This window comes from Lotus japonicus, chromosome 2 (genome assembly GCF_012489685.1).
Source record: "Lotus japonicus ecotype B-129 chromosome 2, LjGifu_v1.2".
Taxonomy (NCBI): domain Eukaryota; kingdom Viridiplantae; phylum Streptophyta; class Magnoliopsida; order Fabales; family Fabaceae; genus Lotus; species Lotus japonicus.
The window spans coordinates 62,398,392-62,413,621 of record NC_080042.1 but is presented as its reverse complement, the minus strand read 5'-3'; the positions used below and the strand labels follow the sequence as shown (position 1 = coordinate 62,413,621).

The window sequence follows — 15,230 nt, the reverse complement described above, 5'->3', positions numbered from 1 at the left end:
GTCTACATTTTAGCTAAGGTAGTTTTCTGTGTGCCAAGATGTGGGACAAGATGTTGTAACATCATGTATGTGACATTTGTCCCTTAGCACATGTTGTGTGTTTGGCTGATTTAATATAGAAACTTTGTTGTGATTTCGTGATTACCAAGCTAGGGTAAATGGAGAAGCTTCTGTGTGCCGCTCAAGGAATATATCAAGTGTGATTAAATCGGTTTTAGGAGATTTGATTTGAAGATTAATTGTGGTAGTTTTTATCTTTTGTTCAAATGTTATGAGATAAGATTTGTTGCAGATTTAAAAGATACACTTCATGTTTTTGTGTGGACTCTTTGTTCGTTCAAGCCCATCGAAGACAAGGCCTGAAGAACTGATATTTAAGAAGACCAAAACCTAACTGCTTAGTGTGCTTCGTGTTATGTGATTAAGGTTTTGATATTCTGAGTTCACAATTGTTCTGTAACTCTCTCAGCAGCTTTATGTTCTTGTATTAGCTGAGGGTTGTTTGTGTTAGTTGTTTGATCTTGAGATATGTCTTTGCTCTTAGTTGTAAGAGATCAATCACTATGGCAGTGATTGTGTGAGAAAGTGAGAGTGACTCTCATACTTAGGGGGAGATAGATAGATAGAAAACGTAGTGAACAGAGGTTGTTTAGTTAAGACCTTTTCTGTACTTGATTCTATATAATAGTGGATTATCTTTCTCGGGTGAAATGATGAGGAGAAAAGAAAAATTATCTTCCAATTAAGATAAATATATATGCAGATCATAACTTCAATTTAAACAAATTTCCACATGATGACGAGGAAAAATATATCTACAACCGGAGTGGAATCAACTTGTGAAGTTTGTGTTAGAAATCTATCTCCCAGCCTTCTATTGGGGATGTCAAGTAGAAAAAAAGTTCAGATGAGATGAAGAGTTAAAGTGCAATAGGTGTTTGGAGAATTTATTAATACATATCATGCATTTCATTTTTATTTTGTTTGACTGTACATTGTTATGTTTCAATTTGTTAGAGTTGTATTGATCCCACCTATGAATTTGAGAAAATTATTTTAACTGCAAAGTCTTTCTTGTCACGACATTATACAAATCGGTCACTAACAAATGTTAATAATTAAGTTTTTTATTACTAATATCGATCTCATCCATCAATGTTATTATCTACTTATCATGTACGTTATGGGATGTGTTATTTGAGAATAAAAGAAAAAATTGAATAGCATATGAATTGTCACTGCTAAAGCCAATTATATAAAGGGATATATTGAAGTTCTTCGAGTTAAAATAATCAAACTATCATAAAAAAAGTCTAGTAGCGACTGACCAAATCGGCCGCTAAATGGGCGAAATCGGTCGCTAAAACTAGTAGCGATCGAATTAGCAACTGATTTGTAGTGACCGATTTAGTGACTGATTTAACGATAGAAATTATAGACAAATTTATTGACAAAAATTAGATACAAATTTAGCGACGAATTTATAGTGACGGATTTAGCGACGATTTCAGCCATGATTTAGTGATAAATTTCACGACAGATTTAGAAAGTTAATAACGAGTATAATGACATAAATCGATATAAAATTAGCAATAATAACTGATTAATTTTGTGACGAATTTTTTTTAATGATAGAAATATGTTAACATCAAACCTGTAATAACCATAATCATAAAAATGCTAGGAAACAACAAAATACTAAATTTTAACATATCCACCTAAAATCATCACCAATTAATCACAAAAAGTATGTTATGCACTACTTAAACTAGTCTAGTATTACAAAATAGTCTCTTACATTAAATATAGAAACAAAGTTTGGCAAAGTTTCAATTATTCATCAAGAACCATCAAGATCCTCCTCAGTCTCAGACTCCTCTTGATTTGTGGTTGGTATTGGTGGTTGTGTCATCTTTACCATCATTTGTAGTACCATTCTTTGAATCTCCTCCAATAATGTACTCCTTAATTGATAAAATATTGATCTTCTTACCCAATTAGATGATGAAGAACATGATCCATGATATTGTTTATTGATAACAGTAGACTCCAATCCCAACCCATATATTCTACCTTTTCTCACACTAGCCACCTCACACCACACATCTAGTTCATTTGGTGGAGGAAGATTTTGCTCAGATGCTCTTTGCATCATATGTCCCATTTCATGCAAAAATGTACCATGTTAGCAAGTATTAGTTACAATAACATCAACCATAAATCATCTATGACAAAACCTAACCTACATCTACATTCTACAAGGCTTATTGCCTTGTATGAGCAACAAAGACAAGAACACTATAAAATATGGCATAAGAGCCCAACCTCCATAATATTCATCCCATAGACTAGTCCATTACAATTCATGTATACTAAATTATAAAAGAGTTCAGTATGTCATACATTTACATGCTCTGATTTCTTATTCACAAATGTATCATCCTTGCGTTGATGCGTGTTGCGAAAAAACTCTATCGAAGAAGGGTTGAATCCATTTTTCTTCATCTAAAACAAGTACAACACAATTAGGATCATATCATTGATATCTAAATTAAGATAATACACTACAAGAGAAAGATCTTAACCAGATTGCCTCTATGTTGAGACGTTGTGATAGAGCCACCAATGTGAAGGATTCCTCCAAATCCTTCACGATCAAATGCCTGATTTGCCTTTCCTTTGACACTTTTCTCCTTTAACTCATCACTTTTTCAATGTTCACATAGCCCATCCGATAGATGATCTATAAGCCACCTTGGTTTTCGTCATCGTGGAACGAGCCTTACTCAAACTATTTTTCATCAGCGTTTGACCTTGAGATTCAAAGTTCTTTATAGCTCATATATCGTCAAGTGGACAAATAAAATATTTCTTCTACAATTAATACAAATAAAATTAGATAAAATTTCAATACATAACTTGTTTATACAATTAATCCAACAACTCGTTTATATAATAACTTTGAATGGTTAAAGACAATGTGTATTAAAGGGGCTTGTTGTGTGTTCCAGACTTCACTTTGTCATCTTGTGCTTATCACTAAATGGAAAATCATTGAGCGACGATAAAATCTTGACACTTGACAATTATATTCATGGTGGATTAAAGAAACCAAACCATCTAGGAAAAAGTGAATGATTGATTGCAAATGGAAATCGAGAACGTTAAGTGATCTAAATCAAAATTAGACAATGAAGCAAAAAAGATGAATTGATTTAATATGTGTTTCGTATGCCAATGAACATATTTTTATCGCAATGAAGGAAAATTCACATTACAAATTATAAAGAACAAAAAACACATCATAAAAGATAATAATGTGATCACAACCTAATCACTATATATAGGTTGACATCAATTAGAATCATTTCTCAAATATTTTAAAACATCTACAATTGTAGATATGTCACATTTCAATTATATGTAGCGAGTTTACCTTGTCTTATAACATTGCTTTCTTAATAGGTGGAATTTTGTAATTGTTTAAACTTTTTACCTTTATTATTTCAATCATGCATGATTGTAATGTTAAAAATACCTTATTATATTGAATAACAGAAAAAGCCTCAAATGAATGCACCACACTATCGGCATGCTTATTGACGGTTTCTAGGACTTCCTTGTATTGTCATAACTTAACCACGGTGAAAAAAACATGGTCAAAGTCATTTAGATCATGAGTATTTGAAGTTTGACACATGGAACAAATATCAAACCCATCTAATTTAGCCGCTTTCATAAAATTCTGCATTATCTTGTTGAATAAATATCGAATCTCGTACACAATCTCTTGGTCACTTTGCCGCTTTGGGTTAATCGATCAACTCTTGTGGTGGCTTCAATACAAATTATTTTCAACTATTCAATTACCACAATGGGTTAATTAATTGCCCATTACAAGTAACATAAAAACTCAATTTTCTCTTCTTCTTCCTCGCGAAACAACACAACCTTTGTTTCATAGTTCACACCTTCGAGCTTTCCCACTCTATAAATCTCTTGTTTGTTGCCCTAAATTGAGTGAAACAAGACTTTATTTCACATCTCTTCAACCTTCCGAGTCTTTCTATCTAATCATACTTCCAAAATTCTCTCTCTCTTGAAAATTCTCATTTCTTAAAATATACTCCCTCAGTTCCAACTTGGTTGTTGCTTTAGCTTTTTCTATATTTTTTAAAATAGTTGTTGTTTTACATATTCAATACATTTTTTCCAATTTCATCCATTTATAACTTGTTGAATAATTAATTTAAAGTTTCTCCATAAACTAACCTATCACCTATCACCTAATGAATTAACCTATCACCATTATCTCTAGGGTTAAGCATCATATTAGTCCCTGTCTTTGTGTCGCCGTCTGACCTAGGTCCCTTGCCGGAAAAATTATTAGGAAAGGTCCTCATGTTTGAAAATCGTTTGGAGCAGGTCCTCACCGGAGCCCGGAGCTCCGGCGAGTGATGATTTGTCACGCTGACTAGATTAATAAAGCCTACATGGAATTTAAATTAATTTTTATTTATTTTACACTAGATAATTAAAAATTAAATTAAAATTATTAATGTAAAAAAATCTTAAATCCAAACACTAACCCAGAATCTGAATTCAACCCTAAATCAAAAAATTTCCTAAAACCAGCTCACGTTTTTCCATCTTCTCCCTTCTTAACTGTTCAAAATAAAAAATATTCTCCCTTCTTCATCTTTCTGCCTTCTACATCTTTCTCCTTCACAAAACCCTCTGGTTTCCTTCACCAACCCCTTCTCATAATTCCCCTTTCTCTCAAAACTTGAACATCACTCTTTTCTTCCAATAAAATCCACACAATCGCCTAAGATGGGAAAGAAACAAAGCAAGGAAAACCCAGATCGGGAGGGAAAGTGCGACAGAGAAGGAGAGAGAACGATGTTCGCATGGCAGAGCTCCGGTGGCGTGGTGGCTGGAGGTTGAAACTCGTCGCGGAGATGAGAAAGGGAACCCAGATCTAGATCCAGATCGGGAATAGGGGAAGAAAGTCAATCTCTCTCTTTCGATCTCTTCCTCTTTCTTTGATGGCTGGGCAATGAGAGATGGGGCTGGTTTCTGGGTGATGGTGGCTCTGCGACTGGGTTTGGGTGATGGTTGGGTTTCAAGGTGGAGCTTCCGGTTAATGGGGTTCATGGTGGTTGAAACCTGCTCTAGAATGGGACAACAAAGAGGGGGTGGGGTTCGATTTATCAATTTTATAATGATTCATTTCTAATTGAACTATTGTGGGTGCTGGTTGAAGACACTGTCAGAATTGTCAGTGGCACTGTTCCTGTTGTGAATGGAGACTTGAAGTACATTGAACAAGACCTACACCGATTCATTTACGGATATTTTTTTTTTTCTTTACGGTCTTGACATGGAACTATTGGGCGCCTAAGGGACTGTTGTTGAGGCTTTGTTCCTCCTCTTTTAGTTCTTTTGCTTCTTTCGTATTTTACTGCTACTTTTCCTTCACAGATGAAGATATTAGCTGGGATTTGATGTACAGGCCGACTTGTGTCCCTTCCTATTATCAATATATTTGATCTTAAAAAGAATAATGATTCAATTCTATCTTTTGATTGTAACTTTGGCTGATAGTTATTTTTGGTCAATTATGTAGGTGGATCCCGTGTTAGCCATTTTTGGTTGATTGTGGGTTGATTTTTGTTTTGGAAAAGGTTAATTTGTGGGTAAATTTTCTGGGTTTGGGGGGAGGGGATGATCTTGATTTTCATGTTTTTGGGTTTAGTTGTTTGCTGAAGAACATGAAAAATGTGAAGAAGATGATTTAATTTGCTGGGTTTAAGTTTGGTTGAAGCAAACAAATTCTGGGTTGGAGATTGTGAAAGACAAGAACATTGATGATATATTTGTTAATTGATTTTTGGGTTTAATTGATTTAGTGTTATATATATTAATTAGTTTTATTTTTGTTAACTAAATTAAAATTTCTGATGTGTTATTTATTTTTTATTTTTTTAAATTCCATGTAAGCACCATTGACACAATCAACATGACAAATCATCATTCGCCGGAGCTCCGGGCTCCGGTGAGGACCTGCTCCAAACGATTTTCAAACATGAGGACCTTTCCCAATAATATTTCCGGCGAGGGACCTAGGTCAGACGGTGATACAAAGACAGGGACTAATATGATGCTTAACCCTTATCTCTATTAACGCAAATGTTAATCAATATTTTCGTCAATTTTTATCTCTTATAGTAACTCAAGTTTTGAATGCACACTCTCCCTCTTATATTTTCAATGGAGAAGATAAGTATACAATAAAATTACTCACATTATAAAATGGATATGGTTGTTCAAGCAGAAATATACAGGTTGAAAAATGGAAAACATATTGGAAGAAAGAGTTGAAGACTCATTTGAAAAAAGAGTTGAGGGCTCTATAAATCAGATTCTGAAAATTTAGCCACATCAGATTTTGATTAGAATGAAGAAGTTGCTATCAAAGATTTTGATTTGATTAAATTTTCAAATGAAGAAGCTTTTGAAGAGAAGAAAGTAGTCGGGGACATGTTAATTTTTTTTTCCAAACTTCTATTAATAACGTGAAACAGTGAAATCAAGATGCCGAAGTTAGGTCTTTTCAACGGGTTTTAAGTGGTGATGTATAAGTGAGTCATTGTTATTGGTAATGTAGGGTGTTGTATCAATGAAGACATATCAAACAATTTTTTTGTTTAATGTAGTTTACCATATTAACATTAACTTATTGTTTAATTATAGTAATTGTGCGGGAAAAAATTGTGATTAGGAAAATGTTGATATCATTCAATTAGTCCTTGAATTTTCAACATTAGAAAATTTTGTCATTCAATATGATTTGGAGTGCTTATCAACGAAAAAAAAGGAAAAATCACTTAGAAGAACTTTGTTTGGTTCAATTTTTACCTTTACATGTAAGACAACTTTAGGATTAATATATGCACTTAGGAACTAAAGTTGGATAAATAGTGAAAAAAAATTCACTCACTTTTCAAAGTTGGAAAAAATAGTGATAAAAACTACAACTTCACTATTACAAGCTTACAATAAAATTATATTAATAATGGAGAACCTCTTGCACAATGTAGACTCACTTGATTTACGCTAGAAACTCGCCTTTTCCTTCCAACATTTTTTTGCTGATATGTGAAATCTTGTATGTGTGACATTCTTTTGTTTTCATGGTCTTTTTCATGCACAATTATAATGTTAAAAATATAAGATTTAACTTTATACACGAAAATGTGTCAAATGATTTCTCAACAACACTAACAAGTTCATCAACATTTTTAGGTGACTCTTTGTAAAGATTGAAAAGATGGAATGGCATTAAAAAATCCAAGATCTCGAATATTCATATCTAGAGAATTTGGTGGTTGACACATTAGACAAATATCAAATCCATCTTTTCCAGCAGCTTGACGAAACTCTTCTTTTTGATCAATGTGTGTTCGTGCATTGTCTTCTTGAATTAATATTGGGTGCCTTATATCATCTCTTGACATTTTTTCACTGATAGCACATAATACTATGTATCAATTATGACCTTACCACTTCTCTATTTATCAATTATGACCTTACCACTCTCACTTATCCTTTTAGCAACCTCTTTTATAACAAAAGGAAAGACATCAATTTTTCCACTAAATATTTCATTTCCTTGTGTATCAAACCTTAGGCAAGCTAAAGGTTTTTGTAACAAAAGGAATGACATCAATTTTTTCAATAAAGATTATATGACCTTGTAATTAAATTTTGGCTTTTGCAAGTGCGAATTGAATCCTCTTCATCTTGCAGTAAATAGTAATTCTCATATTTCTTTGTCATATAAAACCACTTCTCATCAATATAAATTATGTCATACATTCCCAAAAGATGGGTCATGCGAGATGCTATTGTTATCAAGCATTGATAAGAAAAAACTTTAATTTTGCAATTTTATTTTCTTCTTTTATAAAAGGTTTTAAGGCATTTGAGTGTCTTCGTAAAGCTCCTAACGTAAAACTTCTAAGAAGTGTAGTCTTGCTAACCTTCAAAGCATGAGATTAAGATGCAATAGTTGTCAGTTGACTCAAAGGAATATCACTAATTTGAGCAAGATCAATCTGAACTCACTTTCAATCAACTTTTGACTTATTACGGGATACATCATCATAATCTTTTGTTTGTTTCCAAATGCGTTGAAAAGTGTATATATAGGAATCTACAATTGTGATTCCACATCTCTTGTTGCCACTTTGTTTAACTTTCCATCATCACTCTTCTCCAGTATCATTTCATACACAATTCTTCATTCACCATTAGTCAAAACTATTCTCTTTATCGTTCTACTATTTTGAGCATGTGGAAATTCAATGATAGAATTGCTATCATTTATATCTTCATCAAAAATAAAATCATATAAAAATTATATTAGGTATCAAAATAAACATGTAACTATTTTTAAAAATAGACTATTATGATGAAACAATCATACAATTATTAAGGGTGATTTGCGTGAACTAAAAAAACTAGCATAAAAATAATGTCTTGTGAAAAATAAACTCATAAAAATAATTAAATATATAATCATGACAAGAGAACACTCAATTATGTCGGATGAGATGTACTCCTATAAACAAATCAAATAAATAAGTAAATTTACATAGCAAGCCAATTATTATTTTTTTGAAAGGAAAAATCATATGCTCCAAGTGAACTATCAAAAGAACAGACAACAAAACAACAACAATAAAAACAATGAAAATTCAATCTTCTTCAGACCCACAAAGGAACATAGCCAAGCTAATGAATGAAGCAAATATTTCATAACAGAAGGAAAAAAACACTCCACGTCAGGGAACATAAAAGCACGCCAGAGGGAAGAGATTGCAACAAATATCAACATATTAGTATCAACCACACTTTCACAGTAACATCATTCCCATAGAGGTGTCTCTCTTGTGCAACGTGATTTAGCAAGAAAAACATGGCAAGTCAATTAAATAAGCATAAAATATAGCAATAATTTAAAGAGAAAAAAGATACTACCATAATTTGAATTTGGTTCTGTCAATTCTTGTATTCCTAATTTCTGATGCATGTCATCTTATAGATCATTACTTTTAAATTGTTGCATATCATCTTCTAAAGAAAGCTCCTCCACATGTATGCCATCTTCTAGAGAGGAATCAATACTTTGAATATGGTGCACATCATCTTCTAAAGGTGACTCATCATTTAGATCAAATAGAATATGTTTAGAAGATGAAGCGTGATGAGCCTTGACTATGATTGAAAGCATACAACTCTAAAGAATCAACATTTAGATGTAGCACGCAAGAGTTTCCTTCATTAGATATGCTAGAATCTTTTAAATCAACATTCAAGTCTATCTCATCTAAATGTAAATAGTGAACTTTTGTTGTTGTTAATTTTTGTACTACAACATTAACATGAAACTAAACAATTATAAGCAAATATAAGGGGGGAACATAAACATTCAAAGGAGGGGAAGTAAAACTTAGATTAAGAGGAAAAATTTAAAGTATTGTGAAAAGGTGATAAGTAGTTCAAATTTTAGTAAAATTTTGATGGGAGGCATTAAAAGTTAATAAAATTGGGAGTATATTGAAGCTTTAGCATATTTAGGGGAGTACGAATTTTCCAATTAAGAAGAAATATAAGTACACCAAGAGTTTAAAAAAATGAAATAAAAGAACTCTCAAACAACACATGGAAATTGAAAAGACATTTAGATACTCTACTTTATGTCTTTGATTAGAGAACACAATTCTCCCACATGGTAACAACAATGTATTGGTAAAGATGTGAAATTATTAGTGTGAGTGTAGAAAATGAGGAAGGAATGAAAGAACTAGATGAAAATAAAAAGGGTACTTTGGTGAAAATATTAATCTAATGATTAGCTCTTAAATTTTGTGCAAAAGCTAAACCAACAATCAAATTAGAACGGAGAGAGTACCTTTCATGGCTTCTTCATATTCACGTCCCACTAAGTTGAAGGTCAACAGTGGTGCTGATAGGAACAAGGAAGATGATGTGCAGAGGAACCCTTAAAACTCATTGTGGTTATCTAATCAATTTCAAATGAAAGTTTTAATTGATCACTTTTTTGGACCTCACCTTATTATGCCCAAAAACGGTATTTTTGAAACTTTTGAACAAGTTGGTTTTGATTTCACAAAGAAACTTAGGGCACATGGATTGTTTAACTTTTATGATGATGTAGGACTTCATAATCCGGACTTTGTTACAATGTTTTATTTGTAACATTTTTTCTGTGAAAGATAAATTAGAAAGTGAATTCAACGGTAGGAAGACATCGCTTAGTTACAAGGATTTTGGGAAATGTTGCTTCAATTTGAGTATTGATGCGGCTAGAGTTAGTTTTTGAAATCTATGTCCATAGGAGGATTAAGATAGAAAAAACATGTTATTACTCTATGTGTACAATTCCTCAAGAAGAGATAAGAAACTAGAAGAGAAAGAATAATGATAATGAGAAGAGGGAAAAAGAAAAATTTATTGCTAGTAATTTGTATCCTGATGATAGATTGCTTCAATAACTTTTGACCTACTTCATTGTGCCTAAGAGTTCGAATCATGCACAATTGAATGGTTTGGAATTATAGTCGAGGTATGACATTAACACTACAATAAAAATGCTAATTACTGACTTTTGACCGTCAATAACACTTAAAAGCCAGCAGTGATGTAGTCTTACAAACAAAAAATAATGGGCAAAAGCCATAGGTGTTGGCATCGTCGGAAAATATTACCGGAACTCAAGTTCGTGGTAATTTACCGACAGTTTTGTTCGTCACTATGTTTCCGACAACCACATCTGTTGAATATTTTGTGACAGTTAAAGTCATTGATAATTTCTCAATTGTATTTTAGCCACGGTTATGGTCATTGGTAATAAACTAGATTGAACGAGAATAAAACTCTTCACCAAGGATGAAAGTGCTTTTTTGGTGGAAAACTCTTAAACCTTCAATTATTTATGCCCTTCATGACAATAAAATGAAATCATTCATCTAAGTTTTGTATTAATATTTATGTCCCCAATCAATCACCACAACACATCGCATTTATTGGACTGGATATTTTTGCTTTGTTTAATGTTTGTTGGATACTTTACAATTCTTCTACTTTTGGATTTATTTGATATTCAGATGACAATACTTGATATTATTTTTGTACTCATGTTTGTACTTGTTGGTACTATTTGAATATTATGATTGTTATGTTATAATTTTCATGAGAGTTTTGATTGTTTTGGTTGAATATTACTATCATTCATGTTTCCTTACGAACTTGTGTTTTTAGTCATATTTTCACTATTTTGTATGACTTGAATATTGTCACCATTTTCTTCTTTTGATAATGCAGAAAAGTGGAAGAAGAGGTTGTGTTTGTTCATTGATATTACCTATTCAAGGTATCTATGTTAATTGAACAGAGGATTCATGAATTGCAAAACAAAGGAGTAATTTTTCATTGCAGTCAAAGTTGAAATTTTAAAGAGCATTTTTCCATCATAAAAAGAAGGAAGAATGAAGGTCAAGCTATGAATCCACCTGGAAAAACCTGTAACCCGCAAATTTTTCACCCGCACATCATGTAACCCCTAGCCAAACAGTTTCGATATAGGTTTTGTGTGCCTGGGTTTTCATCAAGTTGTCCTCTTTTTTGCCTTAATCTAACAACATATGACTGATGGACATGCCTAGTCAATACCATTCACAGAGGTCGAGTTACCACCAACATAGGTCGATCATGGAACACCTTTCTCAGTACATGGTCAACACCATGTACCGAGGTATAATACCACCAGCATAGAACTACCAAGAAAGTCTTCCCCAACATGTGGTTGATGTCATGTACCATGACCGACTTATACAAGCATAGACAATGCAGTTATACAATTGGTCTTGTTCCCTTTAGGAAACAACTTAAGAGGTCAAGATCGATACCATTGGCTAACTTCTTGGAGAAATGTTCAATAACTTACTCTAGTAAAACAACTTATCCGAAAACATTTGAACCACCCCTAACGTCTTTCCTCTCGAATCTCCCGAGGCCAATGTTAACGACCATCAACCCTAAGATGAACACGACGATGGAGGAGGAATAAAGCATATGACATAGCTTGGATCTGCGGTTCCCTCAATTGTACAAAGTACGCTTGACCCGAAGGAGACCCATAAAATCCTGCATTGCACCTAGGTTGCTTTGGCCTTTTCCTATATGAAGGGGAAAAAAATCGAACTAAGATACATGCATTAACTAACTTAAACCATATATACCATATACTCATGGTAACTTAGGAGTCAGAGTGTCTTCATAGGTAAAACAGGCAAAGCACGCGACACAAACAACAAATGAGTAGCCATCAATACACATATCATATCAGTCATTAAGCACATTTCACCCCCCAATATCATCACTTACCACCACCATCACCATTACATATGAAGAATTACACTCCACTTAGAGTAATTGCCATTACATTTTTTTCAATCAAAATTAATTTAAATCAAAATCAAACTTGCACGCAATCGTTTGTTCCACGTTTTCTTGTTAGCAAGACAAGACAATTGTGCAAGTGTGCTGCACTTGAGTCCAAATTAAATAGGTCCATTAAAAAGCTTCCAAACAAGATGACGATAGCCATGATGCTAGCCTAGATGAGTAGTAGTAGTGCGCAACTTGGCAGTGTCATGACAAACTATGATGATAACTAAAAAGAAAGAACGGGTTCCAGGTTGTTTCATCCCCCTTTCAATTCATCTTCCCTTACGAACCTGCATTTGGACATGTTTCTTTCAATGTCGCCTCTGTCCTTTTCTACATCCCCCACTCCATTCTCTTCATCAATGTTAAACCATTGCTTTCATGATAAGATCATTTTAAGCCGCCATCATTAACTAGTACTTACTTGTTGTTAAGAAAAAAAATCCAACCTCAAAAGTCTTCTCCATAATAAATCTAAAATGATCCAGTAGTCCACCAATTAGTGCTGATAATAAACATCTCCAATACATTGAACACATGTTAATATTTTTTTGTCTGCTTAGCTTGCTTACATTACATTCATTTGTACTTCAGGATAAACGTGAATGCAATTTTTCTTATAAAATAAATTGAAAAATCAGTTTACATGTAGATAAGGCCTATTAGCTAGGCTACTACAGTACTACTACGTACATTTACTAGATAACTCATTTCATAAGTTTAAGTTTTATTTTAACCTTCTAATTTTTTTACATCACATGTCTCAATGATCCTCACTTCAACTTGATGATTAATTATCATAAAAAAGTAAATATAGCAAGAAAAATTATGTGAATAATTTACGCCATTCAGTTGCAAATTTGCTTTCATCTGAATTATATTCTTAATCCCTTCAACACTGTAGAGGATAAAATATACAGAGGGAATAATTCATCTAAATCCAAAAAGTAGAATCCGTGGGGGAATATACAGCAACTAAAAACTGCTAAATAGAAGAACTAAAGGTATCTCATCCTTGGATACCCGACCCGACTGACTACAAAATCCGGGTCAGCCCATTTTTAACAAGTTCCCGGGTCTTTACAAACAAACGGGTGGGCCAACAGCTGAGCCGCCGTCCACCTCTCACCGGACTCCTTCTTAAGGCAGCATTCGACAAAGCTACGAAACTCCGGCGACGCGGTCTCCGGGAGGCTCGGCGGGTCGCCGAAGCAAATTCCACACATTAAGGTAACCCAATCGGGTCTCTGACCCGCTTGAAGAAATGGAAAATGACCCACATAGAGTTCAAACAGGGTCAAACCCAAGCTCCAAATATCAGCAGCAAAACCGTTATAATTCCCGCCAGAAGCTTCCGGGTCGAACCGTTCGGGGCTCATGTACGCGCACGTGCCGACGTAGGAGTTACACGCTTCAAGCGTGCGGCACATGAGCTTACTAACACCGAAGTCAGCTATCTTAACTTCATTTTTGCTGTTAATGAGAAGGTTTGCCGGCTTGATGTCGCGGTGGGCGATGTTGCGCGCGTGGAGGTACGCGACGCCGTGGAGGACGTCACGCGCCACCGCGGCGAGTTGTTGTTCGGAGAACGTGCCGTGGGATTGAAGGGTGGATTCTAGGGTGCCGGATTCCATGTATTCCATGAGGATTGCGACGTCGCCGGAGGGTTTTTCGAAGGAGCCGTGGTACCGGACGACGTGGGGGCAGTCGGAGGCGCGGCGGAGGATGTTGATTTCGGCGAAGGTACGGCGGCGCGTGGTGGGGTCGGAGCCGGTGTGGACGACTTTTAGAGCGTAGATGGTGGAGGTGGGCTTGTGGTGGACTTTGTAGACGGTGCCGCCGTTGCCGTTGCCGAGGACGGCGAGCTTTTCAATGTCGCCGGGGACGATGGCATCTCCGGCGGTGGTAGAGGTGGTGGCGGAGGAGGATTTGAAGGTTGTGGTGGGGGCGAGAGGGAGAGTGAAGCGGGGGCGGTGGTCGGAGAGCTCCGGGAGGCGGAGGTTGGGTTGACGGCGGTGGCGGACGACGGCCATCGGCGGTGGTTGGTGTTGCCGGCGGTGAAGAGAGGAAATGAGCGAGTGTTCGTTCGTGTGAACGTTGTGAGTGTGGGGTTTTATATTATGAGTGTGGTGGCTGCGAAACGAAAGAGGGAGGATATGGGAGTGGGGTCCACTCCATTTTTGAAATGAGTCATTGTTCATGCATGAATTGGATACACATCTTATTTTACATGTGACTGAAATATAGCCCCACCATCACCCTGTCTTAAAAAGTGTGTTCTATCATCTATGTAGTGAAAACATAGTGTCAAAAAAAAATGTAGTGAAAACATTATAAAATGAATTTACAACCACATTGGTTCAAGAACTAATTTTACTTATCCAAGAATTAATATAGTTTAAATTGGTTTGATGATAGTTTGTCCTGAAATCATGCATGTGGCTAAAAAAAATAAAATAAAAAGGCTGCTGAAAGTGTTCAATGTTGATGCATGCGTTATAGTCCATAGATTTTTCCATGAATAAGTTGGCTAGTTAAAGGCTGCTGAAATGCTGATGCATTATAGTTCATAGATTTTTCCATGAGTAAACTGTGGGGAGTGAAATTCATAACCTAGGTTGGTAAACCTCCTCCTTAATACTTTTTGCAATAATAGTCACAAATTACCTTGTGAAGTTGCTCTGTGAAAACAT

General features: G+C 34.8%; 1 protein-coding gene and 1 pseudogene across 1 annotated transcript; both read right to left on the bottom strand.

Moving 5' to 3' along the window:
• Positions 1 to 1,780: 1,780 nt before the first annotated feature.
• On the bottom strand, positions 1,781 to 3,751 carry LOC130736805 (uncharacterized; annotated as a pseudogene).
• Positions 3,752 to 13,389: 9,638 nt separating this feature from the next.
• Positions 13,390 to 14,635, bottom strand: LOC130738742 (mitogen-activated protein kinase kinase 9-like). Its single transcript, XM_057590879.1, has one exon. The coding sequence runs from the start codon at positions 14,568 to 14,570 to the stop codon at positions 13,599 to 13,601; it is 972 nt and encodes a 323-aa protein (XP_057446862.1). The 5' UTR covers positions 14,571 to 14,635; the 3' UTR covers positions 13,390 to 13,598.
• Between the last annotated feature and the right edge of the window lie 595 nt (positions 14,636 to 15,230).